The 15,539-nt window shown below is 51.1% G+C and overlaps 1 protein-coding gene across 1 annotated transcript in view; it reads left to right on the top strand.

Moving 5' to 3' along the window:
• kcnq2b (potassium voltage-gated channel, KQT-like subfamily, member 2b) overlaps window positions 1-15,539 on the top strand; it is a 188,481-nt gene that overhangs the window by 102,041 nt on the left and 70,901 nt on the right. Inside the window, exons 2-3 of the mRNA XM_086005894.1 lie at window positions 9,786-9,876; window positions 14,797-14,923. Coding sequence (XP_085862020.1) covers window positions 9,786-9,876; window positions 14,797-14,923 — 218 coding nt within the window. The remainder of the gene's footprint in view (window positions 1-9,785; window positions 9,877-14,796; window positions 14,924-15,539) is intronic.

Genomic DNA, 15,539 nt, shown 5'->3' with positions numbered 1-15,539 from the left:
CGGGTTTTCCAGCTCCTTTGACTCAGGAAATCAATGCATGAAAGACAATTCTGAGCATAGTCTATAAGGAGAGGCTTGTTCTCTTTGGAAAAACAGGAGACTTTGAGGAGACTGATCCAGAGTTTCCAGGGAAAGAGAGAGTTGGAACCAAGAACATTGTTCACTGTGGTGAATGGTTCAACTATCACGGGACATAAGTGAGGAAGTTAGGGGCAAGAATGAAAGTTCAGGATATCATTTTCACTGAAGGGTAATAGAGTGGCTTAATAAGTCGCCAGTGAGGCATATTGGAATGGGCAGTATAACTGGCATCCAGAGACAATTGGATACATTGCCGGAGGGAGGAAAGATTGAGGGACATGGGGAGAGGGTGGGTGGGGTTGGGGATACAGGGAGAGGGGTGTGGGGATACGGGGAGAGGGTGGGTGGGTGGGGTTGGGGATATGGGGAGAGGGGTGTGGGGATACGGGGAGAGGGTGGGGTTGGGGGATATGGGGAGAGGGTGGGGTTGGGGAATATGGGGAGAGGGTGGGTGGGGTTGGGAAATATGGGGAGAGGGTGGGTGGGGTTGGGGATTTGGGGAGAGGGTGGGTGGGGTTGGGGATTTGGGGAGAGGGTGGGTGGGGTTGGGGATTTGGGGAGAGGGTGGGTGGGGTTGGGGATTTGGGGAGGGGCAGTACTGAGGGAGTGCTGCACTGTCGGAGGAGCAGTACTGAGGGAGCGCCGCACTGTCGGAGGGGCGCTGCACTGTCGGAGGGGCAATACTGAGGGAGCGCTGCACTGTCGGAGGGCCAGTACTGAGGGAGTGCTGCACTGTCGGAGGGTCAGTACTGAGGGAGCGCTGCACTGTCAGAGGGGCAGTACTGAGGGAGCGTGCAATGTCGGAGGGGCAGTACTGAGGGAGCGCTGCACTGTCGGAGGGGCAGTACTGAGGGAGTGCTGCACGGTCGGAGGGGCAGTACTGAGGGAGTGCTGCACTGTCGGAGGGGCAGTACTGAGGGAGTGCTGCACTGTCAGAGGGGCAGTACTGAGGGAGCGCTGCACTGTCAGAGGGGCAGTACTGAGAGCGCTGCACTGTCGGAGGGGCAGTACTGAGGGAGCGCCACACTGTCGGAGGGGCAGTACTGAAGGAGCACTGCACTGTCGGAGGGGCAGTACTGAGGGAGCGCTGCACTGTCGGAGGGGCAGTACTGAGGGAGCGCCGCACTGTCGGAGGGACGGCACTGAGGGAGTGATGCACTGTTGGAGGTGTCGTCTTTCGGACGAGACGTTAAACCGAGGCCCCGTCTGCTCTCAGGTGGACGTAAAAGATCCCATGGCACTATTTTGAAGAAGAGCAGGGGAGTTCTCCCCGGTGTCCTGGCCAATATTTATCCCTCAATCAACATAACAAAAAAAACAGATTATCTGGTCATTGATATCTTTGCAGTTTGTGGGAGCTTGCTGTGCAGAAATTGGCGGCCGTGTTCCCTACATTACAACAGTGACCACACTTCAGAAAGTACTTCATTGGCTGTAAAGACAGGATTAATTAAAAATGTCCTAGTAAAGGATCCCCTTGGAATGAGTGACCATAACATGGTTGAATTCCATATTCAGTTAGAGGGTGAGGAGGCTGTATCTCAAACAAGCGTGCTAAGCTTGAATAAAGGAGACTATGAAGGTATCAGAGCGGAATTGAGTAAAGTGGATTGGGAAAATAGGTTAAAGGGTAAGACGATACATGATCAGTGGTGTACATTTAAGGAGTTATTTTACAAATTCCAAAAAAAGTATATTCCACTGAGAAAAAAAGGGTGTAAAAGAAAAGACAGCCATCCGTGGCTAAGTAAAGAAATTAAGGATAGTATTCGACTAAAAACAAGGGCATATAAGGTAGCCAAATCTAGTGGGAGGATAGAGGATTGGGAAAACTTTAAAAGACAGCAAAAAATAACAAAAAGATTGATTAAGAAAGGGAAGATACATTATGAAAGTAAACTAGCAAAAAATATAAAGACAGATAGTAAGAGTTTTTATAGTTATATAAAAAGAAAAAGGGTGGCTAAAGTAAATGTTGGTCCCTTAGAGGATGAGACCGGGAAATTAATGGTGGGAAATATGGAGATGGCAAAAACACTGAATGAATATTTTACATCAGTCTTTACAGTAGAGGACACCAAGAATATCCCAACACTTGACAAGCAGGGGGCTATAGGGGGGGAGGAGCTAAATACGATTAAAATCACTAAGGAAGTAGTACTTGGTAAAATAATGGGACTCAAGGCGGATAAACCACCTGGACCTGATGGCTTACATCCCAGGGTTTTGAGGGAAGTGGCGGTAGGGATTGTGGATGCATTGGTAATAATCTTCCAAAACTCCCTGGACTCAGCAAAGGTCCCGGCAGACTGGAAAACTGCTAATGTAACACCCTTATTTAAAAAGGGCAGTAGACAGAAGGCTGGAAACTATAGACCGGTTAGCCTAACATCTGTGGTAGGTAAAATTTTGGAGTCCATTATTAAGGAGACAGTAACAGGACATTTGGATAATCATAATTTAATAAGACAAAGTCAGCATGGTTTTATGAAGGGGAAGTCATGTTTGACAAATTTGCTGGAGTTCTTTGAGGAAGTAACATATAGGGTGGATAAAGGTGAACCAGTGGACGTAGTGTATTTAGACTTCCAAAAGGCATTTGACAAGGTGCCACACAAAAGATTATTGCTTAAGATAAAAAATCACGGGATTGGGGGTAATATTCTGGCATGGATAGAGGATTGGCTATCTAACAGAAGGCAGAGAGTTGGGATAAATGGTTCATATTCAGACTGGCAATCAGTAACCAGTGGTGTTCCGCAGGGGTCAGTGCTGGGTCCCCAACTCTTTACAATCTATATTAACGATTTGGAGGAGGGGACCGAGTGTAACACGTCAAAGTTTGCAGATGATACTAAGATGGGAGGGAAAGTAGTGAGTGAGGAGGACATAAAAAACCTGCAAGGGGACATAGACAGGCTAAGTAAGTGGGCAGAGATTTGGCAGATGGAATACAATACTGGAAAGTGTGAGGTTATGCACTTTGGCAGGAAAAATCGTAGAGCAAGTTATTATCTTAATGGCAAGAAACTGGAAAGTACTGAAGTACAAAGGGATCTGGGGGTCCTGGTGCACGAAACTCAAAAGGTTAGTATGCAGGTGCAGCAAGTGATTAAGAAGGCCAATGGAATGTTGGCTTTTATTGCTAGGGGGATAGAATATAAAAATAGGGAGGTATTGCTTCAGTTGTACAAGGTATTGGTGAGACCGCACCTGGAATACTGCATACAGTTTTGGTGTCCATACTTAAGAAAGGACATACTTGCTCTCGAGTCAGTACAAAGAAGGTTCACTCGATTAATCCCGGGGATGAGGGGATGGACATATGAGGAGAGGTTGAGTAGATTGGGACTCTACTCATTGGAGTTCAGAAGAATGAGAGGCGATCTTATTGAAACATATAAGATTATGAAGGGGTTGGATCGGGTGGATGCAGGGAGGATGTTCCAGATGATGGGTGAAACTAGAACTAGGGGGCATAGTCTTAGAATAAGGGGCTGCTCTTTCAAAACTGAGATGAGGAGGAACTACTTCACTCAGAGGGTGGTAGGTCCATGGAATATGCTGCCCCAAAAAGCTGTCGAAGCTACATCATTACATAAATTTAAAACAGAAATAGACAGTTTCCTAGTAGAAAAGGGAATTAAGGGTTATGGGGAGCGGGCAGGAATTTGGACATGAGTCTAGGTTCGGATAGGTCATGGCCCTGTGGGTAGCGGAGCGGGCCCAGGGGCCGTGTAGCCTGATCCTGCTCCTGTTTTCGTGTGTCTAATGCTGTTAGATTCAGGAGATGGTTCTGTGATAGTGGATTGGCGGTTAGGATCAGATCAGCCATGATCTTATTGAATGGCGGAGCAGGCTCGAGGGGCCAATTGGCCTACTCCTGCTCCTATTTCTTATGTTCTTATGTTCTTATGGGACGTCCTGAGGTTGTGAAAGGCGCTATAGAAATACAATTCTTTTTCTCTCTTCCTGAAGTAACTGCAATATCCCGCTCTCAGCCTCTCATTCTATCTTCCTGTTGCAGCTGTTGCTCACGCTGTGCAGAGATTTTACCCGCTGATCATCCCTGGCCCCTCTCCACATCCCTGAATCTGTCTCTTGCCACTTGTGTCAAGCGGTGGCGCCTCTTTGCAATAATTCCAGCTGGTGACAGTCCTTATTACCAGAACAAATGGAACGTTCTGGAAACTCCGAGCAGGCCCGTCAGCAGATGAAGCAGAGGACAGATGATGTTATTAAAAACTGTTGTAGCCAAGGGTTTCTTTTTCTGATTAAATTCAACAGTCAACAGATGAGATGAGCTGAAGCGTGGGAGGAAAGCAGATTGCGCTGTTGTAATGGTTGAATGGGTTGGTTTAATCGGCTCCTTGGCTGCCCGCTGGTTTGTGCCCACAGTTTTCAGCTCCAGGGATGCCTATTAATGGAGTTACCTGTTGCTGGTTGGAACCTCGTGGGCCGTAACCTGTCGCACTGACGGTACATTGCCTCCAGTTTCTCGCTCGAGTGTCGGCCGGCCTGTCCAGAGCTCTCTCTGCGATTGGTCGGTGTTGATTGCCAGCGATCTGACACTGCAGTGTTCTACCTGTCCAGTACCTGTAAAAAATCTCCCGGGACGCTTCAGCCCACTTCCTTCGCCGTGGCTCAGTGGGCAGCACTCTCACCTCTGGGTCAGAAGATCGTGGGTTCAAGCCTCACTCCAGAGACTTGAGAACAAAATCTAGGCTGATACTCCAGTGCAGTACTGAGGGAGCGCCGCACTGTCGGAGGGGCAGTACTGAGGGAGCGCCGCACTGTCGGAGGGGCAGTACTGAGGGAGCGCCGCACTGTCGGAGGGGCAGTACTGAGGGAGCGCCGCACTGTCGGAGGGGCAGTACTGAGGGAGCGCCGCACTGTCGGAGGGGCAGTACTGAGGGAGCGCCGCACTGTCGGAGGGGCAGTACTGAGGGAGCGCCGCACTGTCGGAGGGGCAGTACTGAGGGAGCGCCGCACTGTCGGAGGGGCAGTACTGAGGGAGCGCCGCACTGTCGGAGGGGCAGTACTGAGGGAGCGCCGCACTGTCGGAGGGGCAGTACTGAGGGAGCGCCGCACTGTCGGAGGGGCAGTACTGAGGGAGCGCCGCACTGTCGGAGGGGCAGTACTGAGGGAGCGCCGCACTGTCGGAGAGGCAGCACTGAGGGAGCGCCGCACTGTCGGAGGGGCAGTATTGAGGGAGCGCCGCACTGTCGGAGGGGCAGTACTGAGGGAGCGCTGCACTGTTGGAGTGGCAGTACTGAGGGAGCGCCGCACTGTCGGAGGGGCGGTACTGAGGGAGCGCCACACTGTCGAAGGGGCAGTACTGAGGGAGCGCCGCACTGTCGGAGGGGCAGTACTGAGGGAGCGCCGCACTGTCGGAGGGGGCAGTACTGAGGGAGCGCCGCACTGTCGGAGGAACAGTACTGAGGGAGCGCCGCACTGTCGGAGGGGCAGTACTGAGGGAGCACCGCACTGTCGGAGGGGCAGTACTGAGGGAGCGCCGCACTGTCGGAGGAACAGTACTGAGGGAGCGCCGCACTGTCGGAGGGACAGTACTGAGGGAGCGCCGCACTGTCGGAGGGGCAGTACTGAGGGAGCGCCGCACTGTCGGAGGGGCAGTACTGAGGGAGTGCTGCACTGTCGGAGGAACAGTACTGAGGGAGCGCCGCACTGTCGGAGGGGCAGTACTGAGGGAGCGCCGCACTGTCGGAGGGGGCAGTACTGAGGGAGCGCCGCACTGTCGGAGGAACAGTACTGAGGGAGCGCCGCACTGTCGGAGGGGCAGTACTGAGGGAGCGCCGCACTGTCGGAGGGGCAGTACTGAGGGAGCGCCGCACTGTCGGAGGAACAGTACTGAGGGAGCGCCGCACTGTCGGAGGGACAGTACTGAGGGAGCGCCGCACTGTCGGAGGGGCAGTACTGAGGGAGCGCCGCACTGTCGGAGGGGCAGTACTGAGGGAGTGCTGCACTGTCGGAGGTGCCATCTTTCTGATGAGACTTTAAACCGAGGCCCCATCTGCCCTCTCAAGTGTATGTAAAAGATCCCATGGCACTATTTTGAAGAAGAGCAGGGGAATTATCCCCGGTGTCCTGGGGCCAATATTTATCCCTCAATCAACATCACTGAAACAGATTATCTGTGGCCGTGGGATCATTTACGTCCACCTGAGTGAGCAGACGGGACCTCGGTTTAACGTCTCACCCGATAGACGGCAGTTTCACAGTCACCATTACTGACACCAGCTTTTTATTCCAGGAATTTTTTTGAACTCAATTCAAATTCTCAAACTGTATAGTAGGATTTAAGAACATAAGAAATAAGAGCAGGAGTCGGCCACACGGCCCCTCGAGCCTCCTCCGCAACACGGCCCCTCGAGTCTGCACCACCACACGGCCCCTTGAGCCTCCTCCGCCACACGACCCCTCGAGCCTCCTCCGCCACACGGCCCCTCGAGTCTCCTCCGCAACACGGCCCCTCGAGCCCGCTCCGCCACACGGCCCCTCGAGCCCGCTCCGCCACACGGCCCCTCGAGCCCGCTCGGCCACACGGCCCCTCGAGCCCGCTCCGCCACACGGCCCCTCGAGCCCGCTCCGCCACACGGCCCCTCGAGCCCGCTCCGCCACACGGCCCCTCGAGCCCGCTCCGCCACACGGCCCCTCGAGCCCGCTCCGCCACACGGCCCCTCGAGCCCGCTCCGCCACACGGCCCCTCGAGCCCGCTCCGCCACACGGCCCCTCGAGCCCGCTCCGCCACACGGCCCCTCGAGCCTGCTCCACCATTCAATGAGATCATGGCTGATCTTCGACCTCAACTCCACTTTCCCGCCCGATCCCCAGAACTCACGTTTTCTGGATCCTTTGTCCTGTAACGTTATGTTACTGAACTAGTAATCCAGAGGCCTGGACTAATGATCCAGAGAGACAAGGTCAAATCCCACCACGGCAGCCGGGGAATTTAAATTCAGTTAATGAAATAAATCTGGAATAAAAGGCTAGTATCAGTAATGGTGACCATGAAACTAATCATAGAAACATAGAAGATAGGAGCAGGAGTCGGCCATTTGGCCCCTTGAGCCTGCTCCGCCATTCAATGCGATCATGGCTGATCATCCAAATTCAGTACCCTTCTCCCCATACCCCTTGATCCCTTTAGCCTTAAGAAATATATCCAACTCCTTCTTGAATGTATTTAATGAATTGGCCTCAACTGCCTTCTGTGGCAGAGAATTCCACAGGTTCACCACTCTCTGGGTGAAGAAATTCCTCCTCATTTCTGTCCTAAAAGGCTTACCCCTTATCCTTAGACTGTGACCCCTGGTTCTGGACTCCCCGACCATCGGGAACATCCTTCCTGCATCTAGTCTGTCCAGTCCTGTCAGAATTTTATAAGTTTCAATGAGATCCCCTCTCATTCTCCTAAACTCCAGCGATTACAAGCCTAATCGATCTCTCCTCATACGTCATTCCTGCCATCCCAGGTATCAGCCTGGTGAATCTTCGCTGAACTCCTTCCATGGCAAGACCATCCTTCCTCAGATAAGGCGACCAGAACTGCACACAATACTCAAGATGTGGTCTCACCAAGGCCCTGTACAACTGGAGCAAGACATCCTTGTTCCTGTACTCAAACCCTCTCGCTACGAAGGCCAACATACCATTTGCCTTCTTAACCGCCTGCTGCACCTGCATGCTTACCTTCAGCGACTGGTGCACAAGGATGCCCAGGTCTCGTTGCACTTCCCCTTCTCCCAATCTATTGCCATTCAGATAATAATCTGCCTTCCTGTTTCTGCCACCAAAGTGGATAACCTCACATTTATCCACGTTATATTGCATCCGCCATGCTTCTGCCCAATCACCCAACCTGTCCAAATCATCCTGGAGTTTCTCGGCATCCTCCTCACAGCACACACGCCCACCCAGCTTTGTGTCATCTGCAAACTTGGAGATATTACATCTAGTTCCCTCATCTAGATCATTAATATATATTGTGAATAGCTGGGGTCCAAGGACTGATCCCTGCAGTACCCCACTAGTCACTGCCTGCCACTCAGAAAAAGACCCGTTTATTCCAGCTCTTTGCTTTCTGTCTGCCAACCAGTTCTCTATCCAAGTCAGTACCTTGCCCCCAATCCCATGTGCCTTAACTTTACACGCTAATCTCTTATGCGGGACCTTATCGAAAGCCTTCTGAAAGTCCAAATACACCACATCCACTGGTTCTCCCTTATCTATTTTACCAGTTGCATCCTCAAAAAATTCCAGTAGATTAGTCAAGCACGATTTACCTTTTGTGAATCCATGTTGACTTTGTCCGATCCTGTCACTGTTTTCCAAGTGCTCTGCTATTACATCTTTTATAATGGACTCTAGCATTTTCCCCACTACCGATGTCAGGCTTACCGGTCTATAATTCCCCGTTTTCTCTCTACCACCTTTTTTGAATAGTGGGGTAACATTAGCTACCCTCCAATCCATGGGTACTGTTCCAGATTCCATCGATTCGGATTGTCGTAAAAGCCCATCTGGTTCACTAATGTCCTTTAGGGAAGGAAATCTGCCGTATTTACCTGGCCTGGCCGATATGTGACTCCAGACCCACAGCAAAGTGGTTGATTCTTAACTGCCCTCTGAAGCGGCCGAGTGAGTCACTCGGTTTTATCTTGTAACAAAGACCTTCACCACGCGGACTGCAGCGGTTCAAGAAGGCGGCTCACCACCACCTTCTTAAGGGCGACTCGGGATGGGCAATAAATGCTGGCCTTGCCAGCGATGCCCACATCCTGTGAATTAATTTTTTTTTTAAGTGCTGGGAGAGGGTGTGTGTGCTGTGCTGTCATCCTCAGTGCTAGAAGCACCTTGCTTCAGCTCAGCGCCCCTCGATCCACTACCCAAGCTGCAGTTGGTGACTCAATGTGTGTGAAGGCTTTGGGGCTCAGCCCTCTGACACAGGGCGCCAAGTCGTGCTAGAAACCAGCTCCTCCCCAGTGGACAGCCCAGAATGGTACTGAGTCAAACCGCCCAGGTTCCATCCTCCACCAGTGCTGGGTGAGTTGACCCGAGCTGGGATGGGACAACCGACCTTGGTGTCTGGGGCGAAGCAGGGGGAAATCTGTCAGGGTTCCTGCTCCTGTTCATGATCCAGTGGCATCTACTGGAAGTGTGTGTGTGTATATATGTCAGATAACAACTTGCATTTATATAGCGCCTTAACATTCCAAGGTGTTTCACAGGGGCATTAGCAAACAAAATATGACATCATAAGAAATAGGAGCAGGAGTAGGCCATACGGCCCCTTGGGCCTGCTCCGCCATTTAATAGGATCATGGCTGATCTGAATCTAGACTCACGTCCACTTCCCTGCCCTCTCCCCGTAACCCCTAATTCCCTTATCTGCCATCGAGCCACATGAGCTATGGGGACAGGTGACCAAAAGCTTGGTAAAGAGGTCGGTTTTAAGGAACGCCTTAAAGGAGGAGAGAGAGGCGGAGAGGTTTAGGGAGGGAATTCCAGAGCTTGGGGCCCAGGCAGCTGAAGGCACGGCCACCAATGGTGGAGCGATTAAAATTGGGGGATGCGCAAGAGGCCAGAGTTGTCCCCTGGGTTACCACGCACAGCCTATGATGTGTTCATCTACCTGCGAACGTAAAGGGTTAACCCATCTCAATTTCTCCACTTGTATTTTGCAGCTTTTTACTGGTGTTCTCCTGTCTGGTGCTGTCGGTCTTCTCCACCATCAGGGAGTATGAGAAGAGCTCGGAAGGGGCACTGTATATTTTGGTGAGTTATTTCCACGTACCTATTGCCCAGGTAGTCTGTTAACTATTTCCTTTGCTGGGGGAACCCAGAACTTTTTTTTTATATTCGTTCCTGGGATGTGGGCGTCGCTGGCAAGGCCATCATTTATTGCCCGTCCCCAGTTACCCTGGAGAAGGTGGTGGTGAGCTGCCTTCTTGAACCACTGCAGTCCGTGTGGTGAAGGTACTCCCACAGTGCTGTTAGGGAGGGAGTTCCAGGATTTTGACCCAGCGACGATGAAGGAACGGCCGATATATTTCCAAGTCAGGATGGTGTGTGACTTGGAGGCGAACTTGGAGGTGATGGTGTTCCCATGCGCCTGCTGCCCTTGTCTTTCTAGGTAGAAGAGGTCGCGGGTTTGGGAGTTGCTGCCGAAGAAGCCTTGGTGAGTTACTGCAGTGCATCTTGTAGATGATTCACACTGCAGCCACGGTACGCCGGTGGTGGAGGGAGTGAATGTTTAAGGTGGTGGATGGGGTGCTTTGTCCTGGATGGTGTCAAGCTTCTTGAGTGTTGTTGGAGCTGCACTCATCCAGGCAAGTGGCGAGTATTCCATCACACTCCTGACTTGTGCCTTGTAGATGGTGGAAAGGCTTTGGGGAGTCAGGAGGTGAGACACTCGCCGCAGAATACCCAGCCTCTGACTTGCTCTTGTTGCCACAGTATTTATGTGGTTGGTCCTGTTAAGTCTCTGGTCAATGGTGACCCTCCAGGATGTTGATGGTGGGGGATTCGGCGATGGTAATGTCGTTGAATGTTAAGGGATGGTGGTTAGACGCTCGCTTGTTGGAGATAGTCATTTCCTGGCACTTCTGTGGTGTGAATGTTACCTGCCACTTATCAGCCCAAGCCTGAACGTCGTCCAGGTCTTGCTGCACGTGGGCATGGACTGCTTCATTATCTGAGGAGTTGTGAAAGGCACTGAACACTGTGCAGTCATCAGCGAACATCCCCACCTCTGACCTTATGATGGACGGAAGGTCATTGATGAAGCAGCAGATGGCTGGGCCTAGGACACTGCCCTGAGGAACTCCTGCAGCGATGTCCTGGGGCTGAGATGATTTACCTCCAACCGCCACAACCATCTTCCTTTGTGCTAGGTATGACTCCTGTCAGTAGAGAGTTTTTCCACCATTGCCATTGCCATTGACTTCAGTTTTACTAGGGCTCCTTGATGCCACACTCGGTCAAATGCTGCCTTGATGTCAAGGGCAGTCATTCTCACCTCACCTCTGGAATTCAGCTCTTTTGTCCATGTTTGGAGCAAGGCTGTAATGAGGTCTGGAGCCGAGTGTTCCTGGCAGAACCCAAACTGGGCATCAGTGAGCAGGTTATTGGTGAGTAAGTGCCGCTTGATAGCACTGTCGACAACACCTTCCATCACTTTGCTGATGATTGAGAGTAGACTGATGGGGTGGTAATTGGCCGGATTGGATTTGTCCTGCTATTTATGGACAGGACATACCTGTGCAGTTTTCCACATTGTCGGATAGATGCCAGTGTTATAGCTGTACTGGAACAGCTTGGCTAGAGGCGCGGCTAGTTCAGGAGCACAAGTCTTCAGCACGATAGCCGGGATGTTGTCGGGGACCATAGCCTTTGCTGTATCCAGTGCGCTCAGCTGTTTCTTGATATCACGTGGAGTGAATCGAATTGGCTGAAGACTGGCTTCTGTGATGGTGGGGACCTCAGGAGGACGCCGATATGGATCATCCACTCGGCACTTCTGGCTGAAGATGGTTGCAAACGCTTCAGCCTTGTCTTCTGCACTCACGTGCTGGGCTCCGCCATCATTGAGGATGGGGATATCATGGAGCCTCCTCCTCCCGTTAGTTGTTTAATGGTCCACCACCATTCAGGACTGCAGAGCTTTGATCTGATCCATTGATTGTGGGATCGCTTAGCCCTGTCTATAGCATGCTGCTCCTGCTTTTGAGCATGCATGTAGTCCTGTGTTGCAGCTTCCCCAGGTTGGCACCGCATTTTTAGGTACGCCTGGTGCTGCTCCTGGCATACTCTTCTACACTCCTTATTGAACCAGGGTTGGTCCCCTGGCTTGATGGTAATGGTAGAGTGAGGGATATGCCGGGCCATGAGGTTACAGTCTATGGTGGAGTACAATTCTGCTGCTGATGGCCCACAGCGCCTCATGGATGCCCAGCTTTGAGCTGCTGGATCTGTTCTGAATCTATCCCCTTTAGCACGGTGGCAGTGCCACACAACACGATGGAGGGTGAAATAACAACAGAAAATGCTGGAAACACTCAGCAGGCCAGGCAGCATCCGTGGAGAGAGAAACAGAATTAATGTTTCAGGTCTGGGACCCTTCGTCATCACTCCTTGATGCCACACTCGGTCAAATGCTGCCTTGATGTCAAGGGCAGTCATTCTCACCTCACCTCTGGAATTCAGCTCTTTTGTCCATGTTTAGACCAAGGCTGTAATGAGGGTGTCCTCAGTGTGAAGATGGGACTTCATCTCCACAATGACTGGGCGGTGGTCACTGCTACCAATGCTGTCATGGACAGATGCATCTGCGACAGGTAGATTGGTGAGGCCGAGGTCAAGTAGGTTTTCCCCTCATGTTGGTTCTCTCACCACCTGTCGCAGGCCCAGACTGGCAGTTATGCCCTTCAGGACTCGGCCAGCTCGGTCAGTAGTGGTGCTACCGATCCACTCTTGCTGATGAACGAGGAGACATAATCTTAAAATTAGGGCTGTTTGTGGGACTTTATGACTGAGATAGCAGATTATTTCAAAGTCCAGGAAACACTTTGTGGATCTGGAACTCTCCCTCTAAAGGCTGTGGATTCTGGTTAAATTGAAATTAAAGGGTTAAATTATGAAGACAGGTTGCATAAACTTGGATTGTATTCTCTCATGTTTAGAAGTTTGCAGGGTGATCTGATCGGGGTGTTTAAGATGATTAAAGGATTCGATCGGGTCGAGAGAGAGAAACTCTTTCCTCTGGTGGGGGGAGTCCAGAACAAGGGGGCAGAACCTTAAAATTAGAGCCAGGCCGTTCAGGGGTGATGTCAGGAAGCACTTCTTCACACAAAGGGTGGCGGAAATCTGGAACTCTCCCCGAAAAGCTGTGGATGCTGGAGGTCAATTGACTTTAAGACTGAGATCGATAGAGTTTTGTTGTAAGGGCATCGAGGGACATGGAGCAAATCATTTTAGCATTTGAAACAGCTCGATCAGATCACACCTCAACCTTCTGCACACGAGGGAATCTTGTATTCAAATTGGCTGCCGTGTTTCCATGCCTCAACAGTCACTGCATTCTCGGTTTGTGATTGTTTCTCAGAGACACGAAGAGACGTTTTCTAAATGCAAGGTGTGATAGCAATTTTCTCTCCCATGTTGGTGTAAGATGCTTTGAGGAGTTTCATTACACAGGGTTTACAGCACAGAAAAAGGCCATTCGGCCCAACTGGTCCATGCCGGTGTTTATGCTCCACACGCGCCCCCTCCCACCCTTCTTCATCTCACCTCATCAACATAGAGGTACAGTAACATAGTGGTTATGTTACTGGGCTAGTAATCCAGAGGCCTGGGCTAATGATCTGGCAACTGGGGAATTTAAATTCAGTTAATTAAATAAATCTGGAATAAAAAGCTAGTATCAGTAATGGTGACTATGAAATTGTCGTAAAAACCCATCTGGTTCACTAATGTCCTTTAGGGAAGGAAATCTGCTGCCCTTGCCCGGTCTGGCCGGTATGTGACTTCAGACCCACAGCAATGTGGTTGACTCTTAACTGTCCTCTGAAATGGTGGCTCACCACCGCCCTCTCCTGGGCAATAAGTGCTGGCCTTGCCAGGGACACCCACATCCTGTGAATGAAATCAAAAAAAATATCCTTCTATTCCTTTATCTAGCCTCCCCTTATTCACCTCAACCACTCCCTGTGGTAGCGAGTTCCACATTCTCACCACTCTCTGGGTAAAGAAGTTTCTCCTGAATTCTCTATTGGATTTATTAGTGACTCTCTTATATTTATGGCCCCTAGTTCTAGCCTCCCCCACAAGTGGAAACATCTTCTCTATGCCGACCCTATCGAACCAATTCATAATTCTAACGTAAAAACAGAAAATGCTGGAGACACTCAGCAGGTCAGGCAGCCTCCGTGGAGAGAGAAACAGAGTTAGCGTTTCAGGTCGATGACCTTTCGTCAGAGCTGGAAAAAAAGCAGGAAATGGAACAGATTTTTAACCAAGTGTAGGGGCTGGGAAAGGGGGAGGGGAGGAAAGAACGAAAGGGAGGGTCTGTGATAGGATAGAAGGCCATTACCATCTCCTTTTGCCTTGAATATCCGTTAATGTCTCTTAATCTCTCCCGCCTTCTATCCTATCACAGACCTTCCCTTTTGTTCTTTCCTCCCCTCCCCCCTTTTCCCAGCCCCTGCACTTGCTTAAAAATCTGTTCCCTCTCCTGCTTTTTTCCAGTTCTGATGAAGGGTCACAGACCTGAAACGTTAACCCTGTTTCTCTCTCCACAGATGCTGCCTGACCTGCTGAGTGTTTCGAGCATTTTCTGTTTTTATTTCAGATTTCCAGCATCCGCAGTATTTTCTTTTTGTATTAGTCTCATAATTTTATAGACCTCCATCAGGTCACTCCTCTGTCCTCTCTTTTCTAGAGAAAAGAGCCCCCGCCTGTTCAGTCTTTCCTGACGGTTATAACCTCTCAGTTCTGATATGATCCTTGTAAAAAATTTTCACACCTTCTCCAGTGCCTCGCTATCCTTTTTATAACATGGCGACCAGAACTGTTCACAGTGCTCCGAGTGCGGCCTAACCAAGGTTCAATGCAAGTTTAGGAGCCCAGAGTTGGGCTCCTGGATTCAATCTAACGTGAGAACTGCTATTTCCCTCCCCCTCTCTCTCCCTCCCACAGGAAATAGTGACGATCGTGGTGTTTGGTGTGGAGTACATCGTACGGATTTGGTCTGCTGGGTGTTGCTGCCGATACCGAGGACTGAGAGGCCGACTAAAGTTTGCACGGAAGCCATTCTGTGTGATCGGTGAGCGGGTGAGGTCAAATATCCCTTTCCCCCCCGAAGGACGTTGTTTTATTCAGGCTCTTCACCACCCCTCCCACCCGCCCCCACCCCCCCCCCCCACGACTGGTGCCGAGCCACACAGGAAGACCCGAGGCTCACTCCCCGATCGGCGCTGGGCTAGTTGGTCTCGGCTGGGGCAGCGCTCAGCGGGGGCCCCTTGGGCTGTTGAAGTGGGAAAGTAACCAGCCAGGGTTCCTGCCCCTGGTCACTACCCGGTGAGCCCTGGTGGCAGGCGGACCCATGAGCACCGGCAGAGGGCAGCATCATTCTGAGGTGCAGTGCCACACTTGGTCGAATAGCTTTCAGAATTTTTGAGAGGCGGGCTGATCGCGCTGTTTCTCTGCAAGAAACTTTATTGCTGACTGAAAGAAAATCAGCGATATGACAAACAAGGCTGAGATAGATATATTTAGGGACTCAAATGGAATCAAGGGATATGGGGATCGGGCGGGAAAGTGGAGTTGAGGTCGAAGATCAGCCATGATCTTATTGAATGGCGGAGCAGGCTCGAGGGGCCGAATGGCCAACTCCTGCTCCTAATTCTTATGTTCTTAGAATGGGACAAATGCCAGAATGA

Source organism: Somniosus microcephalus, chromosome 13 (assembly GCF_052327205.1).
Source record: "Somniosus microcephalus isolate GS21.2 chromosome 13, FLI_Smic_1.0, whole genome shotgun sequence".
Lineage (NCBI taxonomy): Eukaryota > Metazoa > Chordata > Chondrichthyes > Squaliformes > Somniosidae > Somniosus > Somniosus microcephalus.
This window is presented reverse-complemented; position numbering and strand designations above follow the sequence as displayed.